The sequence below is a fragment of the Rattus norvegicus genome, chromosome 14 (assembly GCF_021556685.1).
Source record: "Rattus norvegicus strain SHRSP/BbbUtx chromosome 14, alternate assembly SHRSP_T2T, whole genome shotgun sequence".
Classification (NCBI taxonomy): domain Eukaryota; kingdom Metazoa; phylum Chordata; class Mammalia; order Rodentia; family Muridae; genus Rattus; species Rattus norvegicus.
This window is the reverse complement of record NC_141547.1, coordinates 71,794,871-71,822,573: the sequence shown is the minus strand read 5'-3', so window position 1 is coordinate 71,822,573 and position 27,703 is coordinate 71,794,871. Positions and strand designations below refer to the sequence as shown.

General features: G+C 41.6%; 1 protein-coding gene across 10 annotated transcripts in view; it reads left to right on the top strand.

Annotated features, from left to right (window-relative positions):
* Cc2d2a (coiled-coil and C2 domain containing 2A) overlaps positions 1–27,064 on the top strand; it is an 84,500-nt gene extending 57,436 nt beyond the window's left edge. For 8 of the 10 annotated variants that reach the window (NM_001427810.1, XM_087584079.1, XM_087584077.1 and 5 more), the window contains 15 exons: positions 283–374; positions 3,057–3,224; positions 4,750–4,855; positions 6,483–6,592; positions 7,672–7,768; positions 8,289–8,387; positions 9,997–10,173; positions 13,564–13,767; positions 16,348–16,437; positions 18,161–18,274; positions 19,828–19,962; positions 20,551–20,673; positions 23,624–23,682; positions 25,397–25,574; positions 26,758–27,064. In NM_001427810.1, the coding sequence (NP_001414739.1) occupies positions 283–374; positions 3,057–3,224; positions 4,750–4,855; positions 6,483–6,592; positions 7,672–7,768; positions 8,289–8,387; positions 9,997–10,173; positions 13,564–13,767; positions 16,348–16,437; positions 18,161–18,274; positions 19,828–19,962; positions 20,551–20,673; positions 23,624–23,682; positions 25,397–25,574; positions 26,758–26,946 (1,941 nt within the window). In that variant the 3' untranslated portion in view covers positions 26,947–27,064. Of the gene's footprint in view, positions 1–282; positions 375–3,056; positions 3,225–4,403; positions 4,856–6,482; positions 6,593–7,671; positions 7,769–8,288; positions 8,388–9,996; positions 10,174–13,563; positions 13,768–16,347; positions 16,438–18,160; positions 18,275–19,827; positions 19,963–20,550; positions 20,674–23,623; positions 23,683–25,396; positions 25,575–26,757 lie in introns of those variants that run through there. The other 2 variants (XR_015636776.1, XR_015636777.1) reach the window with 2 other exon arrangements.
* Positions 27,065–27,703: the final 639 nt, after the last annotated feature.

Here is a 27,703-nt window from a genome sequence, read left to right as displayed (position 1 = left end):
AACACAATATTACTATCTTATGTTTCAGAAACTTTTCATTCTCCTAAAAATAACAGTGAACAAAATGAAAACAATGCAAACCAACTGGTCCAACTCTGCCCTTGAGGAGTCTACAGTGTAGTGGGTAGGGGCGTGGGGACTAGAGAGTTTACAGCCACACAAGACTGGTGGGGGATGGGGTTAGAGGGAGGACTTGGTAGAATGAAATCACTCAAAAGAAACTGAGCCAAAGGACATTTAAATAACTCGATCATCTTTAGTAATGCTGATTTCTTCTCCCAGGTTAGGGAATCAGTGGTAAATCGCTTCCTAACTGCCAAACACCATTTTCTTCTTACTGATTTGGTAGTAGAAGAAGAAGTCCCCAATATCAGGTAAAAAAAAAAAAAAAACAATCAAACAAAGCTACTGTTATTGCTGCTTGTGTTTGATCTTACCCCATTACATGGAAGATGTGTGTAAGATTCTGTCATTATACTGTGTGCACTAGAAATCTGAGTCAACCTGATTAATGCTGATGATGATGTTAGCCGAGGGATTTATGTAAGGGCAAACATCCTTGGGCCTCCCTGTCATTTTCCAGGAGAGCTCATCCCAGCCTTCTCTACTCTCAGATCCAGCTGGGCAGCCCTTGCCATTTCCCTGTCCATTTAAACGACTCTAAGAGCATCCCCTCCTATACGTCCTCCCGGCCTTTCTAGTCTCCTAATACCAGGCTTTCCCATACCTCTCAGATGGTGGAGGTGGCTGAGATCATATCCTCTGAGGTTCTAGAATCCCAAGGGACAGCCTGGTTCTGCCACAAGGCTGAGGCATGTGCCTGGTGAGACCACACGGAAAAATGGATATTTACATGGAAGTTGGTCACTGGCTTATTTGCTTGATTCCCTGTCAGCCTATTTTTCATATAGTCTCCTTCAGGAGTGGATGCATGGAAATAAAAAATAACTCCCTATAAGGGCAGTCTTAAGGGAGTGTTCATTCTATGACCTCAGTGACCAGGCATCTGGTCTTCCATGTGTAATAGCTTGAGGCTGAATTGATGACTCAGCAGTTAAAAGCACTTAATGCTCTTCCAGGGGACCTAAGTTAGGTTCCCAGCATCCACATTGGGCTTTTCATAGCCACCTGTAACATCTGTTCCCATCTTCTAACCTTCATGGGAACGTGGACCTACCCCCACACAGACACATGAATTAGACACAATTAAAAATAAATATGCAAAGGTCATTTCCTATGCACCCACTTCCTCTCCCTCACCAAACCAAGAAAGAAGACATGGTATTATCCATGGCAGTCCCTTGGAATTCCACCCATGTGCTAAAGGCAGCAGTGGCCACAGGCCAAACCTCTTCCTTTAGCCTAGCAGCTCCTTGAATGATTGCACAGGCATAAAATCCGCAGTTAGAGCAGATGATGATTTTTTCATGCTGTTTCTTTTTCTTTCTTTTCTTTATTTTTTTTCTGCTTTACTTTCTGCATTAAGTTCTGAAGGCTCTGGGTATGTTCTTTCTTTTTTTTTAATTTTAGTTTGTTCTTACCTTTAAATTAAAATGCTTTCATTTCTAAGAGTCTCAGTCAGCTATGTGCTAGTAGGGAGGCTGCTAGCTAAGGAGGCATTGACATCTCACAAGAGCAGTCATCTCAGGGGCAGAAAGCATTGGCTTCAGGGAGGAGATGTGTCATGTCAGGCTCCCAACTTTGGGCTAGGTATGTGTCCCATCAGTGACTAGAACATGGCCCAAGTTTAGACCCTAATTCTCTTCCTATACTAAGCAACTTTCAGCAAATCAAGGCACCTATCAAAGTCTGCTTTCTTTATCTGAAAAGTATGGTAAATATAGTTGTAAAGATTAAAGCTGTTATTGTAAGATTACTAGTACTCCTCAAGATAATACAGAAGACATTTATAAATGGGTACCAATTCTTTGTAAGATGCTAGAGACCAAGTTGGAGCCTCTCCTGGAATTCCCTGGGGATTTGTGAGAGGCACCCGTAGTGCTCAGGCAGCAGCTGCAGGGCTCTCATCCTCAGCTGGTGCATGTCACCTGCAAAGAGGGTTGGGAAAACAGTCTGCTGGGCCAGGCAGGTCATTACTTAGGAGAACACTACAGACAGTACTTGCCTATGTCCTGTGGTGAATGGCACTATCACAAGTCATCTTCTAGGCACATGTTTAGGTCTGCTTTCCTGCTAAGTTCCTCTCATGATTCGGTGACCTTGCTGCTTAAGACTGTGGGCAGTGTGTGTAGCACAGCCTCTCAGTAAAAGGCAGAGAGGATCCCTTTTCTCCCAGCACCCTTCCACCTCCCTCAACTCTGGCATAAACTCTCGTATCCTGGTCACTGCCATCCCAACGCTTACTCATTTCAGGGCATCTAGTAAGTGCAAGACAAGTGCCAGGGTGCTGTGCACCCTTCCTCACCCTCCCGACCACTTCAAGATGCTAGTACTCTCCTTCTACACATGATGAAACAGACTCATAGAGGTGAAATACCTTGTCACAAGGCAAAGAGCAGAGCCACGATTCACACTCAAGTCTGTGTAGCCTCAGACAGTAAGAAGCACTATTCAGGAACTTCCCAAGAAGGCCAGATCATTGTTGGAGTTAGTGAACGAGGTGACTAATGGTGTTCATGCTCAGGGGCAGTGCTCCTTCCAACAGATGCATCTAGCTCTCTGGAGGGAGTGGCAAGACTAGCCTGAGGGTGGGGGAATTGAGCTGCTTGGTAGGAGTCACTGTGAAAGGTGGGGAACACAAGGCATGCTAGAGGGGCTGGTGAATAAGGTAGGGGGTAAGGCAGGGCATGCAGATGGGGTATGGGAGGGGGTTTGGATAGACCTGACTTTGCCTCCATTAATGAGTGACAGCTAGAATTTTAATAAAGCATGCAATAGGATGGCTTCCCTCCCTGCTGGGCTTGGCAGAAGTTTTAGACTCTTCCCACCCTCCTTCAAAGGGAATGTCCAGGGGTCTCTGAGAGACCTTGGAGCATAGTCTAATAACCTAGACCTTCCTTTTCTACTGGATCCTAATGCTGTTCTATAATCATTAGCATTTTGGGCCTAAGCCTTTTCAAGCTGGCAGAACAAAAGCGACCACTGAGGCCCCGGAGGAAAGGTCGGAAGAAGGTGACAGCCCAAAACCTGTCGGATGGAGACATAAAGCTACTGGTGAACATTATCCGGGCTTATGACATCCCTGTAAGGAAGCCTGTGGTGAGGTGAGAACCCTGGGAATAGTTCAGTGTGTAGAATGCAAACCAACCTGGACCTCCTTTAATAGCCTCAGTGCAGTGGGACCTGGACATCCCTGCAGACGCCAGGCCCCTATTGTTTGCAAGAACAACGTAGTCGTAGGCTCAAGAGTGTGTGTGTATGTTGGAAACATCCTGTAGAACCCAAGGACAAGAGGCACAGATGAGCTGCATGATAAACAATAAACCATGGGGATCAAGGTGCTTTTCCTGGGTCCTCCTTGTCTCTTCTGCTTGCCTCTCTCTGTTTGCTTCATCTTTCTTATGAGATGGAAATAGTCCATGGTCAGGCCACCTGTAACAAAGAGTCAGGGCCTAAGAAATGAGCATGTGCTAGACAGGAACATAAGTGTCTGTCCATGGCTCACCTCTGCTACCTGTTCAGAAAAATGGGTGATGACTACCGTGGTCCACCATATTGGTGGCAGTGGGGAGAACATACCTATAGTGGAGTCAGTTCTGATTTCTTAGAGCGATAGAAAGATAAAGAGTTGAAGTTCTTTTGTGGGCTCCCTCGTTAGTGTAATGGAAGAGAGTAGAGCTAGTCCATTCACCATGAACAATACCATTGTCATTTTGTTTAATTCTCACCACTATTACTAGGTCTGTTTTACCAGGTGGAAATCAAGGAAAGATAGTGTGTGTGACCTGGCCCAGGTCATCCAGCACTCTCAGGTTTCAGAGCCAACATAGCTTGCAGAATCTTCTTTCAGATTCTCTAGGTGCTTTCTTTCTCCAACTCCCTGTCCTCTCGTCCCACTATTTTGTCCTATTTTTCTTTTTCCATTTTGTGCATGTATACAAATGTGTGGTGTATGCACACATGTACATATGGCTGCGTGCACTTCTATGCTTGTGTTCAGAGGCCAGAGGAGGTTGTCAGATATCCTGCTCTATCATTGTCTGCCTTAATCATCTGAGATAGGGTTGCCCACTAAACTTGGAACTAGGTTGGTGGCCAAGTAGCCCACCTTTCTCCTACTGTCTCCACCTCCCATAGTGCCAGAGTTACAAGTGCATGCGCAGTCATGCCTAGCATTTTATATGGGCACTGAGATCCAAACTCAGATTCTCATTCGTGCTCTGACTCACCAGCATCTCTTCAGCTCCTGCCTTTTTCTTTACTAATTCTTCATCCTGTTACAGAACGTCTATTGATACAGTGGAAGAGAACCATCATGAGATCGAGTCAGGATTCTGCTGCCCAGAGGGACTGGGGTTCACAAGACTCAGACGCCTTTGAGAGTGGAAGAGAGGGAAAGATATCCTTTCCTCTGCTCTCAGAGAGACACGAAGGCCTGGGAAGGGAAGTTGGGGAAGGCCTTGGTAATTGTGAGGTGCCCTGTCTGGACCAGCATGTACTTAGATGTCAACAAGCTTAAAGTCACGGTAGCTGGCCCCTCTGACAGTTACCAGCACCACACATCTTTAAACTAGCTCAGTAGATGAACGTTTTTTGTCATTTCCTGCTTTCTTCCGGTTTCCCTCCTAGCAAGTTCCAGCAGCCATCAAGATCTTCAAGAACTTTCAGTGAAAAGCAAACTGCTTCTCCTAGCACACACAGCCCACTACACAACGATGACTATCCCCTCAGCCAGGTGAGAGAACAAGGCTGGGTTTTTGCTTTAGATCCTGCTCTGTATGTCTTTAAGAATCACCTTTATACGGGCCTTGGATATTGCTCAGTTGCTGTAGTCCTTGTTTAGCATTCATGAGGCCCTGCATTAGATCCTTGGCATTGAGTAAACTGTCTAAGATCCTGGCACTTGGGAGGTAGAACAAAAGGATCAGAAGTTCCAGGTCAGAAGCTAGAGAGACAGCTCGCAGTTAAGCACATATGACTTCCTTCAGAGGCCCTATCCCCTCCTCAAAACTCACAACCACCTGTAACGACAGTCTCAGGGACATGATGCCCTCTTCTGGCCTCTGCTGGGTACCAGCCATTGTTGCACATGCCTTTAAAGTCCTAGCACTCCAGAGGCAGATCTTGTTTCATGGCCAGCCTGGTCTACAAAAGGAGTTCAAAGCTAGTCAGTGTTACGTGATAAAAATCCTGCCTCCAAATGTTTGGAACAAAAAATAATCTTGGTATAGCACAAAAAAGATAAAACAAACAAACAAAAAACCCACACACAATTTGAAAACAGTTCAGCAAAGCAATAATCCTTTTGCAAAATGGGTGCACCAGAATCCAAAAGAGGCTGGGGAGCACAGAGGCAAGAAATCCACCTGGTCTTTGTACTTACACAGGTGGTGACTGTGTCTTCTTGCCTCTCAGTCTTTCACAATTGGCTAGTTTTGAAAGAATCACAAAGGAAATGTAGGAGAGGGGATGGGGTCCAGTCACAAGAGGATCAAATTCCAGGAATTCAGGGGAAGTGTGGCTTTCTGTAAATACTTGTTTTACCAGATGAGGGAGATTAATGGTTCTTTATGGGAGATGTGTACACACACACATATATACACACATATATTTACATATATATATATATATATATATACATATACATACAGACAGACACACACACACACTTCAAGGTCATCTTCAGCTTCATAATGAGTTTGGGGCAGCTTGGTCTGATTGAGTGGCAGAAGCCCTAGGGACATAAAAGGAGAAACATGTCTCCTGGAAAAGATGTACAATTTTGTCAAATATCCTTGTGGAAAAGATCTGGGACTCAGCCAGTCTTGGCCAGTGAACCAGGCCTTGGCCAGTTCTGTTTAGTTGTACGTATGTCTTGTTTTCTATTTTAAGCCTGCCCTCACCTCAAGATTCCAAAGAGGGGCTGGAGAGATGGCTCAGCAGTTAATAGCACTGACTGCTCTTCCAGAGGTCCTGAGTTCAATTCCCAGCAACCACATGGGGGCTCACAACCATCTGTAATAATTGGGTCTGATGCCCTCTTCTGGTGTGTTAGATAAAATAACAATAAATCTTAAAAAGATTCCAAAGATGACCTGGGAGGTGGTAACTAAATCTTTCTTTCTTCTTCCCAGTGTGACTACATTGAAGAAATCTCCCTTTTCTTCATTTCACTATTAAAAATTTACCTATAAACTCCTGAACAGGGTCCTGTTTCGTTTTCTTCTGAAAAAATACTACTTAATAAGCATGTACTACTTTGCCTGAGATAGAAAATGTTCACATATTTGATAATCATAGCTCCTTCTGTCAAGAACAAAATGACTTATCAGTACAGATATGGGTTTGCTTTTGACTTTCAGGTCTTAGTCCGGCCCTTTGTAGAGGTCTCTTTTCAAAGAACAATTTGTCACACAACTACAGCTGAAGGTCCAAATCCCAGCTGGAATGAAGAACTTGAACTTCCATTCAGGTAAGTGGAACTCTCCTTCGTAAGGAGCTAGAGTGGCTGAATCAGAACAAAGTGTCATGGTGGGGAAAATGGAGCCAGAGGCAGCCTCTCTCTGTGGGTCAGCTGAGTGAAGTTGATGGGTGCGGTGGTGCATGCCTTTAACCCCAACATCCTGAGGTGGAGGCAGGTGTATTTCTGTAAGTACAAGAGCATCCTGGTCTCTGCAGCAAGTGCCAGGCCAGTCAGAGCTACATAGTAAGACTCACTGTAAAATCACGCTCCCTTTTGGAACAATCTACTTCTCTCCAGTCTCTGACTACTTACAGCCAAAGGCTTTTACTAGTTTATTACCCAAAATGACCTAAATTAACCCTCAACTTTCATGAAGAAGAAATTAAAACCCTTACAGGAAAGATAGTTTAAAGGCTTCAGTGGTAGATGTTACGTGTACTCTGTGTCCCATGTGAGAGATCCTAGGAATGAAAGACAAATTAAGGTAGAATTTAGAAGTAATTAAAAGAAGGCATGGTCACTACCAACATAAACAAAGCAAGCACAGGAAGATCAGATGACGATTGTCTGTATCTATGAGACTCCAGTCTCTAGTCCTGCTATGGAGGGACATGTTTAACAGGCATAGCTGGGCCTTGGTGACCACGGTCCAGGAAAGAATTCTCTCACCCTTGTATTGTTTGACTTTGTGCAGGAGAGTGAGGAGTAGCAGGTGCCATTTCTTCAGTCACAGTCTAGCAGGACGTTCATGACTAGCAGGTACTTAGAAAGTTGGCTGGAGACATTGTACCTTCCACAGAGCTATCTCAGGCCCTGGCAGCTAAGATCCTTGTAAGACTTAGCATGGAGTTTAGGGAATACAGTATTTACCAGTACAAGCCAGTATAGGATTTGTATCTACAGAGCCCAAAGTTCAGATCCAGTCCCATTGGAGTGTACACTTAAAACATGTATTTATGCCCTGTGTAAGAGCTCCTTGGGATCAAAGGACTGCATGTGCTCCAACTAGGCATTTTGGAAGCATTAACATTGAGCATTCATAGCATCTGTTTTGCCTGTTTTCATGATCTCTTCATGTGTGGTCACAGGGCCCCGAATGGGGACTACAGCACAGCCAGCTTACAGTCGGTAAAGGATGATGTGTACATTAACATCTTTGATGAAGTGCTGTATGATATCCTAGAGGTGAGTTTCCAGTTGTAAGGGAGTCATCTGAACTCTGCATGTATATTCAGATCTCCTACCACTGTTTAGGTCCTGAGTATAGGGGGAAAGCATTGGCAATTGTGTCTGCAGATATTTCCTCTTCCAGGGTTAGGGAAAACCCTGACACTTTCCTACTGGCAAATTAATTATGGGGCCTGGGACAAAGATTCAATAAGCAAAGTGCCCACTGCCAAGCCTCAGTTTGGAATCCTAGCACACGCATAAAAGCTGAGTGGGATGTTGTACCCCTATTGAGGGTAGAGGAATCCTAGGGCTTGCCCAGACTCCACTGGTCTAGCTGAAATAACAATCTCCCATTCAATGGGAGATCCTGTCTCAAAGGTGTCAAAACAAGTAGGAAACATATTGGCATTGAGTTCTGGTGTCCATATGCACAGCATGGTCAAGAGCACCTATCCATAGCTGTTCACATGCACACCGTTACTGACATAAATGTCTGAAGTGCTTAAATAATTAGTACTTCTCATGCTTCCTTTAGGATGATCGTGAAAGAGGAAGTGGAATCCACACCCGTATTGAGAGACACTGGTTAGGATGTGTGAAAATCCCATTTAGCACTATCTATTTCCAAGCGAGGGTAAGTAACTAAAGTCGGAATTAGATGAGACTAGGAAACACCTCTAGCTATCCTTACTGTTAAATTCTCAAAGCTGTGAAAATGTATGTGCACAGAGCTTGGACAAATGAAGATCACCACATCAAATTATTGACCTCGCATCACTGTTGCATGGTGTATATGTCCAACACCCCTGTTCCTTTGCCTTATCAGCTAAGATGTGACAATGTGAATCTCAGAGTCTTTAAAACATCAACACAGAAATGAAGAATGTGGGACAAAGTGAGAAACTGTCACAGATGACACAAGTGAAGTGGATGAATGCAAAAAACAGGGCGGTTGACAGCCCGGTTTGTCACAGGCACCCTATCGATATTACTATTTAAAGCATGAAAAAAATCATTAACACAGGCATGCTTGACAATGACACCCTCTGCAGACATATGGTTCAGCTTAAGGATTCCATGAGGTTGGCAATTCTTTCATGCCTTTGTAAGTCTACTGAGACAGCTGAAGATTCTGGAATTTCTTGGTGTCCCAGAATTAAATCTATTGCAGTAGGAAATTATGTGCTGCTGTGATAACGACATACACCAGGACCTCCAGGTGGAGACCCAAACTAACTGCTACTCTAAGAAGCTCAGTTTGGCTGTCAAGCATAAGCTGGAACTTCAATCGTAGCCAATGGGACAGTCTACAGGTATACAGGATGTGCAGTGATACACTTGCAGTGAGAATTATAGTCCCTCTTCTAATAGACTTTAAAAGAAATAAATTAAAGAGCATAGCATCTTACAAGTGAAGCTGCCTGTAATGGTTGACACTTGAACTCAGGTTTGGAGGTTATTTAAAAATCCTTCCTCTTAACGCCCTGATGTGTCTGCCTCCTTTGCATGTGGGGGCAGCACCCACGCTCTTACAGCTCATCCTGCAGGAATTCGCCTCTGGAGGCATATATACTTACAGTTAAAAACACAGCTATAAAGCACAGAGAGATGACACAGAGAAGCTAAAACAAAAGTCATTTTTGCAGAGCAATCATCTACACTGTGGCAAGTACTCACTACTGAAGTCAAGCAGAAAATGCTAAAGCATTAGTGAAAGAAACAAGCTACATATGAGGACAGAGAGTTAGCAAAGTAACTCTGAGATGACACTAGACCTAAGCCGTGAAACGTAGTTAAGGTTCTGGAAGGCAGAGAAGGAAAGCTGGGAAATCAGAAAGGGAAGGCTGCCCACCAGGGAGCATGCACCACACACGATACTGTTCTCAGTGCCTTCATCTCTTAGCTCAGTCCCTGCTCACAACAGCCCTACAAATTAGGTCCTGTTTTTTTCTTCTTCTTACAAATGAGGCAGCTGAAGCACTTGGCGTTTAAGACAAGATTTGAATCCAGGAAGCTTTCCTAACCAGTGCACTCCGTAGCAAACAAAGAAAAGCAGTCAAGGAAGTATACAGCCCTTTCTGTTGAGAACTTAGGGGTTCTAGCCTGGATGGAGCTTAGTGTTTATCTGATGCATTAGATCATGAGAAATGGCCCTTCCCTCTGAACTTCTGTAACCAAAAAAAAAAAAAAAAAAAAAAAAAAATAATCACAACAGTACTTACCAAGCCATGTTTTCTTCACAGATTGATGGCACATTTAAAATAGACATTCCTCCAGTTCTCCTGGGCTATAGTAAGGAGCGAAACATTATCATGGAACGAGCCTTTGACTCTGCCCGAAGCTTGAGTGAAGGCTCCTACATCACCCTGTTTATTACTATTGAGCCTCAACTGGTTCCTGGGGAGCCAATTCGAGAAAAGGTAATGGGGTACAATCTGGAAAGCCATGGGGGATGCTGAAGCCTAAGGGATGCTTGCCAGGCTTTTATACACTTTGACTGAAGTGTATCCACAGAAGTTCTCCGACTGAAATCTCCATTTGTTACACTTTCGGCTAGGACCTGAGGTGAGGAAGGAACAGACACACGTGCATTTGCTCTTCACCAAGTCCTTAAGGCAGTCAGCAACCCCAGCTTACAGGAAAGCCAGACAAATGTAAACATGTCCTGCTTTTAGAACAATGTTTTCCATGTGAATAAAATGAAGTATGACAATTAGAAAATCAGATTACTATTTGACATTTACTGGCAAGCATGCAAGGAAAGTTTTCCGTCTTTGACCTCGGGTCCCTGGCTGTACTATGCATCCAATCAGTTCGCACAGTCATCAAGTCAGGTGACCTTCATAGATAACAAGGTGCCTTATGAAAAAACTGTATGTGTCTTAAACAGCTCCAGAAAAGCTCGTAGAACTTTCAGGCAGCATCACTGTTTGAAGTCTTTGCTCTTTCCTGAGCACTGGGTCTCCAACTTAAAGCTGGGGAAATGAGTCTGGATTTATCTAGAGCCACATACGCAGCATCCCGCAGACGTTAACGTTTAACTCTCCATTGTACGCATTCACACATCTTACTGGGTATCCAAGATGTAATAGGCAATCTTTAGGCACTAGAGGAAGGATGGCCTACAAAAGGAGATGAAAAGTCTATTGTGTAACAGGTGCACACTTTTAATCCCAGGAGAGATTAGCAGCAGATGCAAACAGATCTCTGAGTTTGAGGCCAGCCTGGTCTACGTAAGTGAGAACCTGTCTCAAAACCATAACGAAGTCTACCATGCTTACATTACATCATGTGTAAACTTAACTTGCAGGTTACTGTGTTGTAACTTACCGTGTGAATCCTGGGTTTCCAACTGTCATTAAGTCTGAAGAGGAGATGGATAACTGAGCTCACCTCTGTTTTGCTGTTTTTCTAGTATTGCAGAGGGAAATAGTAGGACTAGTGCTCACCAGCAAGGCCTGTTCAGGAAAGGAAAAGTTTGGGAAAACACAAGTGTACTAAAAATCTAATCTCAGATCCTCGGCTTCATTGCTAACACTGAGCTTCCCAAGAAAGCAGGTTGGATCCATGTCAGATTATTTTCAGAAAGTGAAATACTCTGAATGTCTGTCTCTAGGTGTGAGCTCAGGAGAAAAACCACAAGCATGTTCACACACACACACAAATGCTCTCAGACCAAAGACAGAATTCTGACTTCAAACTTAGCCTGACAACCTGTTGCTGCCTTTGGTGACAATTCTCCGCCCCTGTGGCTGTATGCAGCATTTTCCATTGTCCTCTCATATGACAGCCAAGATATGATATCCTATAGATGGAGAGGTAGAAAGGCCCCCCTGCGATATCCCCCACAAGCTGTTAAAGAAAGAGTTACCCTGAAATACTAGGGACCACAGCCTAGAAATGGTTTCCCACTAACAGCAACTTTTTTTTTCTTTTCTTTTTTTCGGAGCTGGGGACGGAACCCAGGGCCTTGCGCTTCCTAGGCAAGCGCTCTACCACTGAGCTAAATCCCCAACCCCCTAACAGCAACTTTTTAAGATGGCAAATTAGAACCGTCCCTCCACCTTCATCCAACTCGAAATGATTTTTTTTAAAGTATTTACTAGAGCAAAAGTTTTGTAAGTCAGTAGCAACCATAAAGTACTTACTTTAACATCCCTGACTGTAGATGTTTGGTTAGAAGCCTTCAAAGCTGGTTGTAATACTGTTTTTCTGTCATTTCTTTCTTATTGCCTGTGGTAGATGAGTGGCATGCTTAAGAAGGTACTGAGCATCTTCTTTTATAATCCATCAGCCAACGCTTTCACTAGCTGCTTTTGTTTACTGCCTGCAGGGGACAAGTGCTGGGTGCCAGTGTATGTGTGATCCCTTGGCCATGAACTGTAGATGCCTGTGAATGCCATAAAGAAATCCAGCCATGTGTGTAGCATGTGCAAGGCACTGGGTACAATCTCTAGTAGAGAAGGAGAAATGACTTTTGGCCCATTTACTATTTCCCTTTGTCTGCAAGTGACTTCACTGACTGTCTGAACATCTCCTCCATTTGGGGAGCTCGGCTTCACTTGCCAGAACTGTTTCTTAGAGAAGCAGTGCAGAGCTAACGGGTATCTCTAGTCAGTTGAAGGTCGTCACAATTGACTATTCCATGGTAGGACGAACATATTCTGTTTTCTGCAAATGTCTCATTAACTGACAGGTCAAGGAACTGAACCAGCTAAGAATCTGCTACATGCATTCTGAATAAACCTGAGTTTGTTAATTCCGTCGAGATTTGCTTCAGAATAAACAACTCAAATTCTTGTAATATTTGGCCTTTCCATGACACTTCTCACATCACAAACAGCACACTTCTCCTTAGGTGCTGGTGTCCTAAATGCATATTAATGACTTGATAGTGACTAGGTGCCAGCATGTGTATATTAGGTGCCTGGTACAGGAAGCAAAAGGTCAAATACTGCCCCTCCCTTCAAGATGCAGAAGAGCATTTGACTCCAAGAAGCTGAGACATTCTCTGCCACACTTTTCTCAGCCAGAGAGGCCAACACCTGCACTGGCTCAGGATCTCTTGCTCGGGTCAGTACCTGCAGCTGCTTCCCCTGCATCCGCCTAGGTCTCCCCTTAGTGTCCTGTAGAATCTGCTCAAACTCCTCGGCTGTTGTTTGGTTATCTTTCTTCCTCTCTACAAGGTCCTTGAGATTTTCTTACTCCTTAATCCAGAGTGTCTGGAATCTTTTAGACTCTTGGGGAATATTTTTCAAATGATTACATAAGTGAGTAAACGACAAATTTAAGAAATCAATTTAAAGGAAAAGTATAAATTCAATCATTTATTGCTCCGTAATTTTCTGTTTTTCTAAAATCACAACAATGTCTGACTTGACAGTTCCACCCCAGGCATCTGTACCCATTCCCTTTGACATGGGATTCTGAACGCTCTCCCCCTTCAGAAGACGGACTCAGAGCACACAGAAAACTCTGTTGCTTGTGCTCAGCAAGCAGATCAGTACTCCAGCCTTTAACTTGTATGGGCTTTTTTGTTTGTTTTATTAATCTAATAACTTTCATAAGGCTTGTCAATTCACTACTTTCTTTCGGTCTTACTGAATATAAATTAGTATTTAAGTATTATTTTGATTCTTAAATTATCAATACAATTAAATAAAGCTGCAGAGATACCAAGAAAAATGACTTTATTAAGAATCATTTAATCATACTTCCCAAACCACAAATTCAGTACATAGTGTCTATGAAATCTGAATGTTTTGTCTCCTGTAATCATATATACCCCCATGAAGTATTTCTTTTTGAAGTTTGACACCCAGGAAGATGAGAAATTACTTCAAGCAACAGAGAAATTTCAAGCTGAATGTGCCTTAAAATTCCCCCAGCGTCAATGCCTCACAACAGTGACTGACATGAACGGAAAAACAGTTTTTATTACGCGTTACCTCAAGCCTTTAAACCCTCCTCAGGAGCTCCTTAACGTCTACCCCAACAACCCACAGGCAACCGCGGTGAGTCTGCCATGGCCAGTCAGTGCTGTTACAAAAAAGGATTTAAAATTTCAATATACTGTCAAAATGATTCAAAATGTTTTACTGCAATGAGGATTTCTTTTATTTGGGGAATCTGAAAGTGCCAAAGATGATGAGAATCCTTGGTTCGTTCTTTCCATAGATAACTGAGTGCTTACTATATATCCTTTTTATATTTTATATTAGGTTTTATATTAGGTACTAAAAAATTAACATAGAAAACTTTCAAAATCAAATTTGGTATGCATTAGGCTATACCAAAATAACTACTCAGTATTCTACCTAATGCTATAAGCGTTCCTAACGTGAACTCACACTAAGACACTAAATAGACACGAACCATTCACTGGCTTCAAAACTCCATACCCACCGTAAAATTCACCATACATGAATGACTATGAGCCATATATATGTTAAGCCAATTTTAAGTGAACCCATAACTGTTGTGAGGCTATGCATAGTAAAGGGAGTAACTGTTTCTAAGTTTTTAATATAGTGAGAATGATATAGATCGATATAGGCATATAGACAAATAGATATAGATATGACTTCACTATATATAGTTAATTTCTATAGGAAACTAAATAGGGACTTGTGATTTGCTGGTTGATTCCAGGCCTTGGGCATTGCTCTACCATTGAGCAGCATCCTTAGTGCCCACAACAGTGGTTTGTGTTCTGCTTGGTATTGTAAATATGCATGAACTTCTCCCAGGAAGACTGTTTAGAATATTCCAAACATTATTAAAGTTATGGCTACCATAGAACGAAGAGAAAAGAAATCAAAAAGAAGAAAGCAGAGTACACTAGAGTGATAACCTGAAATAGTGTTTGATCTCAGGTTGTCTATTAACTCATGACTAGGTCTGGGTATTGATGAGCCTCAAGGCTGAGGGACAGAGCAAACAAATCATGAAGATAAAGCAGACATGTAATTCCAAACTATCACCCAAAATGTTATCTATCCCAGTTTCTAATATTGTTCTCTTCTGAAACCTCTTGAATTGGGACTCCACAGTTCACATAGCTCTCAACATTACTGTCTTTCAAGATCCTAGTAGGATGGCCCATTAAACTCTGCTTACAGTATTCATGCACTTTTTCTAGTTCAAAGTCTCAAAGTCTTCTACATCTGTCTAAAAAATCCACATGGGCAGATGTGTAACACAATAGCCCAATCCTAATACCAACTTCTGACTTAGTTACTTTTATGTTGCTATGGTAAAATATGATCAAGACAACTTCTAAAGAGTTTGGGAGGTTATGGGTTCAGAAGGTTAGAGTCCATGATGGTAGAATGTAGACCTGCTGGAGGAATAGCTGGGAGCTCACATCCTGATCCAAAACTAGGAAGCAGGGAGGGGGAGAGAGGGACAGAGGGACAGAAGGACAGAGGGACAGAGGGAGAGGGGAGAGAGGGAGAGAGAGGCAGAGGGGGAAGGGGAGAGGGAGAGAGGGAGAGGGGGGAAGGGAAGAGGGAGAGAGGGAGAGAGGGAGAGGAAGGGGGAGAGAGAGAGAAAGGGAGAGAAGAAGGGGGGAGAGAGGGGGAGAGATATAGACAGAGAGGGAGAGAGGGAGAGAGGGGAGGAGAGAGAGAAAGAGAGGGAGAAAGGGAGGGAGAGAGGGAAAGAGGGAGTGAGAGAGAGGGAGGGGGAGAGAGGGAGGAGGGAGAGGGGGGAGAGAGAGGGAGGAGGGAGGGGGGAGAGAGAGGAGGGAGAGAGAGGGAGAGGGGAAGAGAGAGGGAGAGAGGGGGAGAGGGAGAGAAAGAGAAAAAAGAGGAGAGAGGGAGAGAAACAGAGAGAGGGAGAGAGGGGGAGAGAGAGGGAGAGGGGAAGAGAGAGGGAGAGAGGGGGAGAGGGAGAGAAAGAGAGAGAGAGAACACATGCACTGGGAATGACACAGGTATTTTGAAATCCCAAGCCTGCCCCCAGTAACACAGCTTTAATCCTTTGTATACAGGGACCAAGTACGCAAATATATGACTATGAGAGCCATTCTCATTGAAACCCCCAGGCATGTGTTCCAAAACTCAAACTTAGGCCATTAACCTCAAACAGCAAGTGTGCATACCGACTGAGCCATCTCATTGGACCCCAAATATCCAAATTCTTAAAATGAAATTCATAGAAGCATAAACATGGAAAGGCAATAACATATAATTATCCCCCTGACAGATGAAAAAATTGTGACCAAATTTGACTCCAATATTTTGTCCCCTCCTAAAATGAACCAGTGTTCCATGGAGGAGTGGCTGGTTTCAGGGATAGACTAAGAAAAGTACAGAACAAAGAGTCTTGTGCGTCAAAAACCAAGGAAATACAGATGAGAAAAGAAATGAGGGAGATAAGGACATTTGAAAGGGGCAGGGCCAGCCTCGTTGTAAGATTATACAGATAACCTTCTGCATGGCTTTAGGAGGAGATGAAGATATTAATGTAAGCACCTTGTGAACACCAGTTTCATGCTTCACACATACATGAAACTTCTTTTAAGAAACTAAGTGGCGATGCAGCTTTCTATTTCCTGGAAGTTATCTGTAAAGTTAATTTTCTTTACACAGGAGCTGGTAGCCCGGTATGTGTCCTTGATCCCTTTCTTGCCTGACAGCGTTTCGTTTGCTGGAGTCTGTGACCTGTGGAGCACATCTGATGTGAGTCTTCCTTCCTCGCTGCTTCACTGCCTTAACTACACACTAGTGAACGGCTTGCATAATCTTCAACTGCATTCTTCATGAGTTATTATAAAAACCTACTTGGCCATCTGTTAGCAGGATGAGCTAAATTCTGAAATGATTTTCTTCCTGGTTCGATTCTGTCAAACTTCAGAAGCTAAAGAAAATAGAGTCAGATGCAGATATGTGCACCAACCAATGAACAGAAGCTGCTGACCCCTCTGGTTGAATTTGGGAAAAGCTGGAGGAAGCTGAGGAGGAGAACAACCTGTAGGAGGGAGGACGAGTAGTCTCAATTAACCTGGACCCCCGAGATCTCTCAGGCACTGGACCACCCACCAGGCAGCATACACCTGCTGAGATGAGGCCCCCAACACATATACAGCAGAGGACTCCCAGGTCTGGGTTCAGTCAGAGAAGACGCACCTAACCGTCAAGAGTGGTGGGGAGGAGATATGGGATGTGGAACAGTCAGAGGGTGGACCAGGAGGGGAATAAAATCTGGAGTGTAAAAATAAATTGATTAATTTAAAAAAAAGAAAATAGGGCTGGGGATGTAATTCAGTAGTAAATGTTTGCCGAGAGGTGCAAGGATAAAGGTTGATCCTTAGCAACCTCCCACTGCCTCCGAAAAGTATTGTTTTGAAGTATTATTCACACAGAGAATGAGAATAACATTTCACCTATCTTAATTCTGTACTGTCATAATACTGCATTAATAATATCAAAACTTTGATTAGAAACAGTCTAAATCTCATGCTACATGAAGAAATTTCTCAATCTGTGGGGCTTCCCAAGGTATACCATGTCAAATATATTCAGTGTGTATTTCTTAGTCACTACCACATACATTGGACTAAATCATGGCTCACAGGGTGATACAAGGCAGAACAAACCTATAGCACCACAAGTGTTTAATAGGATTCTGGATTTCAAGTTGTCTGATGTCTCCATAAAATTTAACATATACATTTTCTTTGGTGAATGTCCTAAGCATACCTTTAACTTTTTTGCTCCCAGTTGCATTTTGGCAACACAAGTCTAGACATTTTCAGACATACGGATTTTAGCCAGGAGGGATCTCTTTCTCCAGAGGATACATGGAAATAAAGACCAAAATAACAGAAGAGCAGGGCTGGACTAGGTGCCCACCTCAGAGGTGTTACTACCTCATCTTTGCCTCCACCTCATCTGCAAGGCTGGATAAGAAGAGTACGACTCTCAAAACACTGCTCTGGGATAATCGAGCAATGTAATGCACTGAGAAAATGAGTAAACAATGAGAAAATGTTTAACACTCAGATACACATTAAAGTGAGAACATGGAAAGCTACTGTTTCTATCCACTCCACTCTATTGATTCTAGATATTCATTCATCAGCATCAATGTTAAAGAAAACATGATGTCCACTAAAGAATCAGAATTTTAACAAAATTAGAAGATTGATACTTTAAGGCACTAATCTCAACATTACATTTTGCTTGAGATCCTAATGTGATGGGACATGCATGCCTTTAATCCCAGTGCTTGGGGGAAGGAGACTGAGGTAAGATGATTGCCAGTTCAGGGCCAGCCTGGACTACCTATCAAGTGTCAGACCACTCTGAACCACAAAGCAAATAAAATCCTGCACGGTCGATCTAGAATGAAACAGTTGACGTAATGTTTTTCGTTGTTGTTTTGTTTTTTTCTTTCTTACAGCAATTCCTTGATCTCCTGGCAGGGGATGAAGAAGAGCACGCAGTACTGCTATGCAATTACTTTCTGTTCCTGGGTAAGAAGGCATGGCTGGTGATGGGCAACGCGATTCCTGAGGTACGGCCAGTTAGGATGCTATTAACAAGACTGTGGCTATCTATCTAGATGCTTTTCATGGGCAGGGTGTTTTCAGGACCGTACTTTGAATTGCTATGGAAGTGCCAGAGCAGAGACTCAGCACGGAGTGGTGGTATCCATTAACAGCATACTCAGGGCCCTCTGCTTCAGACTGTGTTGGCAAACCTGAACACTGTACCATGACAATCCCTATCTGATGCACCTACTTCATCAGTGCTCTCCCAGTCTCAGTCCCTTGGCAGTATCACACTAATGGGGTATAGGGAATTCTCTCCATTTACCCTTTTCCTTTCACTGCTGCTCATTTGGGAGGAAGTGGCGAACACACCAATTAAACACATTAGAAGGGACGTTGGCAGCTCTGTTCTGCTACTGTGTCAATGTTATTAGTGTACAAACTTGGTGACTCCCAGCGTATCCCCTACCCCACTGCAAATACTAACAGCTGGGGCACAATGAGTGATTCTGGGTCCAAGATTAAATGTTCACATGATGTAGCAGCCCTTCTGAAATGGTGTCTGAAAGAAGCCACAATGCTCTAGAATCCTTGAGGTGCATATCCCTTGAGTTACCACCTAATACAAGACAAGGCAAAAAAGACATGGGCCTCTGTTCTAGCTTTTATGGCCCTCAGCAAATTCTGTCATAACTCCAAGGCTGTGTGTGACACCAGGTGAAATCATGCATCAGCAATAAATGATGCTCACTGAAAAAAAAAAAAGAATTCACAAAATATGACTATTCCAAGTAGGAAGTAAAACTCCTTCATCTCAACAGCTTGGTTCTAAATCTATGTGTTATGTATCTATGTGTTATGTACCTATGTGTATCAAAGGTAAATCACTTTATTAGGAACTAAGGAAGTATTTTGGCATAAGCAGCCTTCTGAATATTCAAATGGCAACTTTACTGGCCCTGGAAAGAATCCCACTAACAAGAGTTCTTCAGCAAGCCTTCAAACATACTGATTGGGTAACACAATACTATAACTGCAGTATACTAGTATCAAATCCAAGATTTTAAAAACATATTTCTGCTAAATCCATTAGCCATCAAATTTAGAAAGCAGAAGTTTCTAAATGGAGTTGTTCTGGGAGCTGGAGAGATAGATCTGCAGTTAAGAATACTTACTGCTGGGGTTGGGGATTTAGCTCAGTGGTAGAGCGCTTGCCTAGCAAGCGCAAGGTCCTGGGTTCAGTCCCCAGCTCCGAAAAAAAAAAAAAAAAAAAAGAAAAGAAAAGAAAAAAAAAAGAATACTTACTGCTCTCACAGAAGACCCAAGTTCAGTTCTCAGCACCCATATTGTAGACCTCACAGCCTATAGATCATGTTCTAGGAGGTCTATTGCACTCCTATAACTCCTCACGCAAGAAACACGCAAGAAAGTAAGCATACGCAAGCATGTGCGTGTGTACACACAAACACACACGCACACACACAAAACATAATCATTTTTTAAAAGAATTCTACAAACCACTATAAACTTGTTTTATAATTAACTGGAAAATATTTTAATAGCTATTTATTTTCAGGGTCCAACTGCCTATGTGCTAACTTGGGAGAAAAATTACTATTTAATATGGAATCCCTGCAGTGGACATTGTTACGGACAATTTGATGCATTCTGCCCCTTGAAAAGTGTGGGCTGTTTAATTGGTCCTGATAATGTGAGTATTACCATTTCCTCTTAAATATGATTATATTTTAGGTTGACCAATTTATTTACATATTTTACATAGGTAAAGACTGTTTACATGAGTATTTAAATGAATAGTTATATAAATATAAGTTGGCAGAATTGGTAGAAGTGCCCACTTTGATTAGTCCTAAATTAAACTTGGTTTAATTAGTCACCTGAAGAAGAGTACAGAAATTAAAAAAAAAACTAAACTATTTAGATTCAGAGGATCCAATTTCTATCCTGGCTCTCTCTTGCCCACAACAGAGCTTACAATGCCCAGTTCCTTCTGTCAAAGCAAACTGCTCACCAGATCACCAGAGAAGATTGGGTTTCACTTTTAAAAAAGTACAGTGTGTGTGTGTGTGTGTGTGTGTGTGTGTGTGTGTGTGTGTGTGTGTGTATGGGGGGAGGGCAACCAAGATATATAACTGATTGTAAAATTCATAGAAACTTAAAATTTAATGGAAAACTGTAGCCTGTGTGAATCTTTGCTTGATCACTATCTCTCCCTATATCATAGACACACATCTGTGTACATATCTGCTAACATATATCCTAATGTACTTTTTTTTAGATTTGGTTTAATATTCAACACCATGATTCGCCATTAAGAATAAATTTTGATGTCACAAAGCCCAAACTATGGAAATCTTTTTTTTCACGAAGCCTTCCATATCCTGGCCTGTCCAGTGTTCAGGTATAAATATTCTACTTAAAGCCAAATGTGGAAAAAAAGATATGAAATCTTTATACAAAGTAACTACATATTTGTTGGCCCTCAATTCTACTCCTAGTTATGTAATTTACTAAATTCATATAAAATATAAAATATTAGTTTTCTAGTGAGATGAATTTATGTGAAGAAACATACATTCACAAATATGAAAAACATTTTAGACATATTTGGAAGTTTTAATATAGGAACTATATGACTTAAACAGAATCATAAAAATACAGCTAAACTTGTATAATGTTAAGTCACTAAATTAATTTCTTAAGTGCTAAAGATGAAATCAAACTACAGGTCCAACCCATTCATAAGATTAATTTCATAGTCTGACAAGTAGATTCCAATTTGTAAGCATGGATATTATTTATTAAACATGTTTGGCTGGACACACAAAAAACTAAGTTTGTAATATAAAATACCTTTTTACCATAGCACAAACCTTTCTTTTTTTTTTTATTTGTTTGTTTATTTTTTTTCTTAATTAACTTGAGTATTTCTTATTTACATTTTGATTGTTATTCCCTTTCCTGGTTTCCGGGGCAAACATCCCTCTAACCCTTCCCCTTCCCCTTCTATATGGGTGTTGCCCTCCCCATCCTCTTCCCATCACGGCCCTCCCCCCAACAATCATGTTCACTGGGGGTTCAATCTTAGCAGGACCAAGGTGCTACTGGTGCTCTTACTAGGCTATTCTTGCTACCTATGAGGCTAGAGCCTAGGGTCAGTCCATGTATAGTCTTTGGATAGTGGCTTAGTCCCTGGAAGCTCTGGTTGGTTGGCATTGTTGTTCATATGGGGTCTCGAGCCCCTTCAAGCTCTTTCAGTCCTTTCTCTGATTCCTTCAACGGGGGTCCCGTTCTCAGTTCAGTGGTTTGCTGCTGGCATTCGCCTATGTATTTGCTGTATTCTGGCTGTGTCTCTCAGGAGAGATCTTCATCTGGGTCCTGTCTTTGCTTCATCCATCTTGTCTAATTGGGTGGCTGTATATGTATGGGCCACATGTGGGGCAGGCTCTGAATGGGTGTTCCTTCTGCCTCTGTTTTAATCTTTGCCTCCCTATTCCCTGTCAAGGGTATTCTTGTTCCCCTTTTAAAGAAGGAGTGAAGCATTCACATTTTGATCATCCGTCTTGAGTTTCATGTGTTCTGTGCATCTAGGATAATTCAAGCATTTGGGCTAATAGCCACTTATCAATGAGTGCATACCATGTGTGTTTTTCTGTGATTGGGTTACCTCACTCAGGATGATATTTTCCAGTTCCCTCCATTTGCCTATGAATTTCATAAAGTCATTGTTTTTGATAGCTGAGTAATATTCCATTGTATCAATGTACCACATTTTCTGTATACATTCCTCTGTTGAAGGGCATCTGGGTTCTTTCCAGCTTCTGGCTAATATAAATAAGGCTGCGATGAACATAGTGGAGCACGTGTCTTTTTTATATGTTGGGGCATCTTTTTGGGTATATGCCCAAGAGAGGTATAGCTGGGTCCTCAGGTAATTCAATGTCCAATTTTCTGAGGAACCTCCAGACTGATTTCCAGAATGGTTGTACCAGTCCTGCAATCCCACCAACAATGGAGGAGTGTTCCTCTTTCTCCACATCCTCACCAGCATTTGCTGTCACCGGAGTTTTTGATCTTAGCCATTCTCACTGGTGTGAGGTGAAACTCAGGGTTGTTTTGATTTGCATTTCCCTTATGACTAAAGATGTTGAACATTTCTTTAGGTGTTTCTCAGCCATTTGGCATTCCTCAGCTGTGAATTCTTTGTTTAGCTCTGAACCCCATTTTTTAATAGGGTTATTTGTCTCCCTGCAGTCTAACTTCTTGAGTTCTTTGTATATTTTGGATATAAGGCCTCTATCTGTTGTAGGATTGGTAAAGATCTTTTTCCAGTCTGTTGGTTGCCGTTTTGTCCTAACCACAGTGTCCTTTGCCTTACAGAAGCTTTGCAGTTTTATGAGATCCCATTTGTCGATTCTTGATCTTAGAGTATAAGCAATTGGTGTTTTGTTCAGGAAATTTTCTCCAGGCATAAACCTTTCAAACCAGTTTTACACTGCCCAGAATAAATTCTCACCTGTGACAAGGTGGTATATATGAGTTTTCACAGGAATTAGATCTGCGATCATAAGAATTGGAACAACAGGGGCCACATTATACTATATGACAGAATACTTTGCAGTAGTCAAATGATTGCCTTAATGAATCTTAGCTCTGTAAAAGTGTGTTGTTAGCACTAATACAATGCAAAGGGAGAAAAAGATTATATGTATATAAAAATAAATCTAAAATTTAGAAAACAAGGAAAAACATGTGGACGTCCTAGGAATACAATTCTGTAGTGTAACTCTGAGACACAATGCATTGGGCCATGTTATCTTTACTTACTACACTGTAAACAAGGCAGGGTTTGTTTGTAGCCATGTAGTGATGCCCACTGCCTGTGATGTGCTCGGCAACAGTGAGTTCTCAACATCAGTTGAATCAAAAACTTCGGTTCATCATTACTCGTGTGGCAAAAGTTAAGGGACCTGCAACTAAGGAGTAACAGAGGAGTAACTGAGGAGTAACAGATGAGTAACAGATGAGTAACTGAGGAGTAACAGAGGAGTAACAGAGCACTGTGATTTATGACACTTCCTTTACCACTGGTTCTACATTCCTTGTCATCTTAGCCTGTATTTTCTTATTCAGCCTCAAATTTTAGTACTTAAAAGGGGGGGGAGAGAAGTAATAACTCACAGGTTAATTCTGCTCCTTTTGCAGAGGACTCAGTTCAGTTCCAGCAATCATCTATAACTACAACACTAAGGGCTTTTTCTGACCTCTGTGGAATTTAAGATAAATTTAACGATAGAAGGAATGCCTATTCAAATTAAATGTAGGTGTTTACTTAACTTTCTCTCTTATAGCCTGAAGAGCTAATTTATCAACACACAGACAAAGCAACTGCTGCAGAACTACAAGACAGGTAATAAAATACCCATAAGTCCACAGGCAACTCATCACTAGAAGCACGGTAACAAACTTTAGACTCTCAACTTGGATCAGTATGAAATGATCAGGGTAGTTGAGACTTTATATCTGCAGACAGAAGTACAGCTGTGATGTCTAAACCCCATGGCTTAGACCCAAAGAAGTTAGTCAGCATAAACATGTTGTATGACACACAGGGGTGGACATTAGTAACATTAGGACTTCCTCTAGTTTGTGAAGCTAACCCATAGAGAAGGCTGGTTAAAGCCTGAGTCTTTGTTGTCCCATCAATGCTGTAAACTGACCTTACTCTCCGTTTCACAAACACGGGAACTGAGGTTCACAGTGGTCCATATGCTTGTGAAGTGTTAAAGTGGGCTTCCCACACCAGATAGACCATTCCGGTTTCAACATCTGTGCTTCATCCCCATTGAACCATATTGTGTGAAGAATGGTTTGTCAAATTACACAAGATTAAAGACATATTTGAGACATTGCTGCTAGGAATTTATTCCCAATTTATTCCCAATTTCTCCATAAAGCCTTTGTGTGAGACCTCCATCTAGAGCAGTGGTTCTCAGCCTTCCTAAAACTGTGACCCTTTCATACATTTTCATGTGTTGAAGTGACCCCCAACCATAAAATTTTCATTGCTATTTCATAACAGTAATTTTGCTGTTATGAATCATAATGCAAATGTTTCCCAGTGTTCTTAGGTGACCTGTCAAAGCATTAGTCAATCCCTAAAGGGGTCACAACCCATGGATTAAGAACTGCTGCTCAGGAGGAACCAACCTACTACAATCCCGAGTCTCATCTAATGGCTTCAGCATACTAACTGATGGATTCATTGATTCCGTCATTTTTAAAGAATCTGACAGTCCACCCATGATTTTTCACTCAGTCCATCGTACAGTCCAATGGTTACGTATTCAATGCTAAGAAAGTGAAGCTATGGCCTCTGAGCAATGAGATCCCTCAGCCTGTGCTCAAGATGGCCAAGAGGTTTTAGAATAAGCAGCATCTAACTTGGATGCTACTGTCCTTGCCTTGGTCAAGTTATTTATCCTACTATAAACTGTCTCATCTGTAAAACTGTAATATCCCCAACAACAAAGCATTATTGTTGGATATCATTCAAAATGTATGAGAAAATTAGCACTGTGGCTAATAATGGCTTAACAAATGGTAAATTTCCCTCATTCTTTGTTTACACTTCATAGCCTATTAACCCACTGCTATAATTGGCATTTTAAAGGCAATTTTTAAAAACTATTAAAAATAAGTAACTCGGTTACAAATGTTGGTACAAGGTATTAAAAGCTTTGTAGCTACTTAGGATTCCCAACATAATAAAAACCTTATGCCTGGGCCTGATTTACCTGCTTATTGTATTACCAATGAATAATAGGAAGATAAAATGTTTTAGATAAATGTCTTACAGAATGTACTCAATTTAGATAGCCCTGTGTCATCCTAAGCATTGTATTCCTGTTTATCCTGTCTATGTTGATCTCTTGTTGGAATGCATATAATTTCTGAGAATAAGGATCACCCATAAGTAGCTAATGGCCTAGAAAAAAACCCCACCCAAAAAATAACATTCAGGCATTCACTGGAATCCGATACTGCAAACAAATCTTACAGTTTCAACATGGGAAATGTTAAACAACAACAACAAAAAAAAAGTTTTTGTTTTTTATGAATAGGATTGAAAAAATACTAAAAGAAAAGATCATGGACTGGAGGCCACGCCACCTGACCCGATGGAACAGATACTGTACCTCCACCCTGCGCCACTTCTTGCCTCTGCTGGAAAGAAGTCAAGGAGAAGATATAGAAGATGACCACAGGGCAGAGCTGCTGAAGCAGCTGGGAGACTACAGGGTAAGCACATGTGCGACAAAATGACCAGTGGTTTTTCTCATCTTCAAACTGGAAGCTACCCAGTAATAATTTGGGGGAATTAAACTATCTACACAGACACATGAAGCACATATGTGAGGTAGGGTAACATACACCGAAAAAGAAATGCAGTAAAGCATTTTAAAACCCAATAAAACCCTATGAGAAACAACACTTTCTATGAAAGGTATCCTATTCTAATAAGTAAAAAACACCTGGCTAAAGCATTAAACTATACACAAAAGTGAAAACACTTTTGGTTAAGTTTTGAGGGTATGATTTGTTTTGTTTTTGTTTTTCAAGACAGGATTTCTCTGTGTGGCTCTGGCTAATTTTTGTGTCTAGGGTGGAATGCCCTGGAACTCTGTAAATCAGGCTGTCCTTGAACTAACAAAGATCCCCCTGCCTATATTTCCTGAGTGCTGGCATTAAAGGCATGGGCCACCACCACCTGACTTAAGGGTATGATCTTATAATGATTGATTTTTCATTAAAAGTTCTCACTAATAAACCATGTATGCGGTGTACTACCTGTTGGTTCTTCCTATATGTCATGTGCTATAACTAAGTACTAAAAACGGGAATTTCATAATTACTGCATTACAATAAACATGAAAGCCGAAATGGATCACTGAGAAAATGCAGTCAACAACTAATCATCAAAATGTGTTCCATTGTCATAGTAAACTTGAGCAGTGTTCCAGTTCTCTGCAAGTCTTCCCACTCTGACCTCCATGTGGTAATATCATGAGGCAGACTTCATTCATAAAGACAAATGCTAGAACAAGTCCATAACATATTTGCCCACACTGCCCAAAGCAAGTCATGTCAAGTATCCAGAGACTCACTACATGCCCAGACCTGTAAACTCATTTTTGTGTCTGGGGTGAAATGCACTGGCTAGCTCTCCCTGGTCTGTGGGAGTACATGGGCCATGTGTGTACTAAGGGCTAAGAGAGATGGGAGCAATGAATGACTGGGCCTACTATTAATATGCTAGTAATGAAAAAAATAAATCTTCATTTTTTTTGTTAACATAGTAAACAGAAACAAATTACCTCATTATCCTAAAGGTTTAATATTAAGAATTATGTAATTTACACAAGAAAAAATTATTTTTCTTCAAACTTTACTCATGAGTACAAATTATGTTCTTTCTCCTCAGTTCTCTGGATTTCCTCTTCACATGCCTTATTCGGAAGTGAAGCCTTTGATCGAAGCTGTGTATAGCACTGGAGTCCATAACATTGACCTTCCTAATGTTGAGTTTGCTTTAGCTGTATATATCCACCCTTATCCCAAAAACGTTTTGTCTGTTTGGATCTATGTTGCTTCCCTTGTACGTAACAGGTAATTTTTCAATGTGCTTTTTATATCACCTGAAGAGTATTGGAATATACATTTTAAATTATAATGGAATCAAGAGAAAATATTATTTTGAAATTATAAAATAAAATATTATTTGTACAAAACTGTTTTAGTCTGTCTCCTCGTGGCACTACCAGACTGTCTATGAGCCTCCCAACTTTTGCACTTGTCTGGAGTACCCTTCACTTCCTTCTGTCCAGCAGAATGACGACGCCAAGATCTAGTACGTTAACTCTTTATAACTTGACCAGAGGAACAAAGAGCAACTCTGTGGCATCAAATATTGTAAATGCTGGTGATCTCATAAAATGGTACTTTATAAAAACAAGGCAAGCATTTACACACTGGCAGTCTTGAAAACAATACAATGCTGGGGTGAGCAAAGAACTGTATTTATATGTCAAAGGGGATTTCAAAAAGAAAACAACTAAGGTGTGGCTATGTCCTTTACACCTTTGCTCCTTGAAACTCAAACCAAGTCTCTCATCCCTAGTATGAAGTATTTCAAGACAAGAGTTTTGTAGAGACAATTAGGTCACGAAGGTAATTCTACAAGGTTGTTACTGCAACTCTTTACTGGTTTTTAGTACAACTCCAAATCCCCACTTAGGTGCATAGAACATCCCCACCCCACTCTTCCCTGCACAAGCAAACACACACACAGCAGGTTGGGAGGGGGAATTCTTTTCTGCCTGAAGGCAAGATCTTCAGAGGATCTTCCCCATTGTATCTGATCCATATTA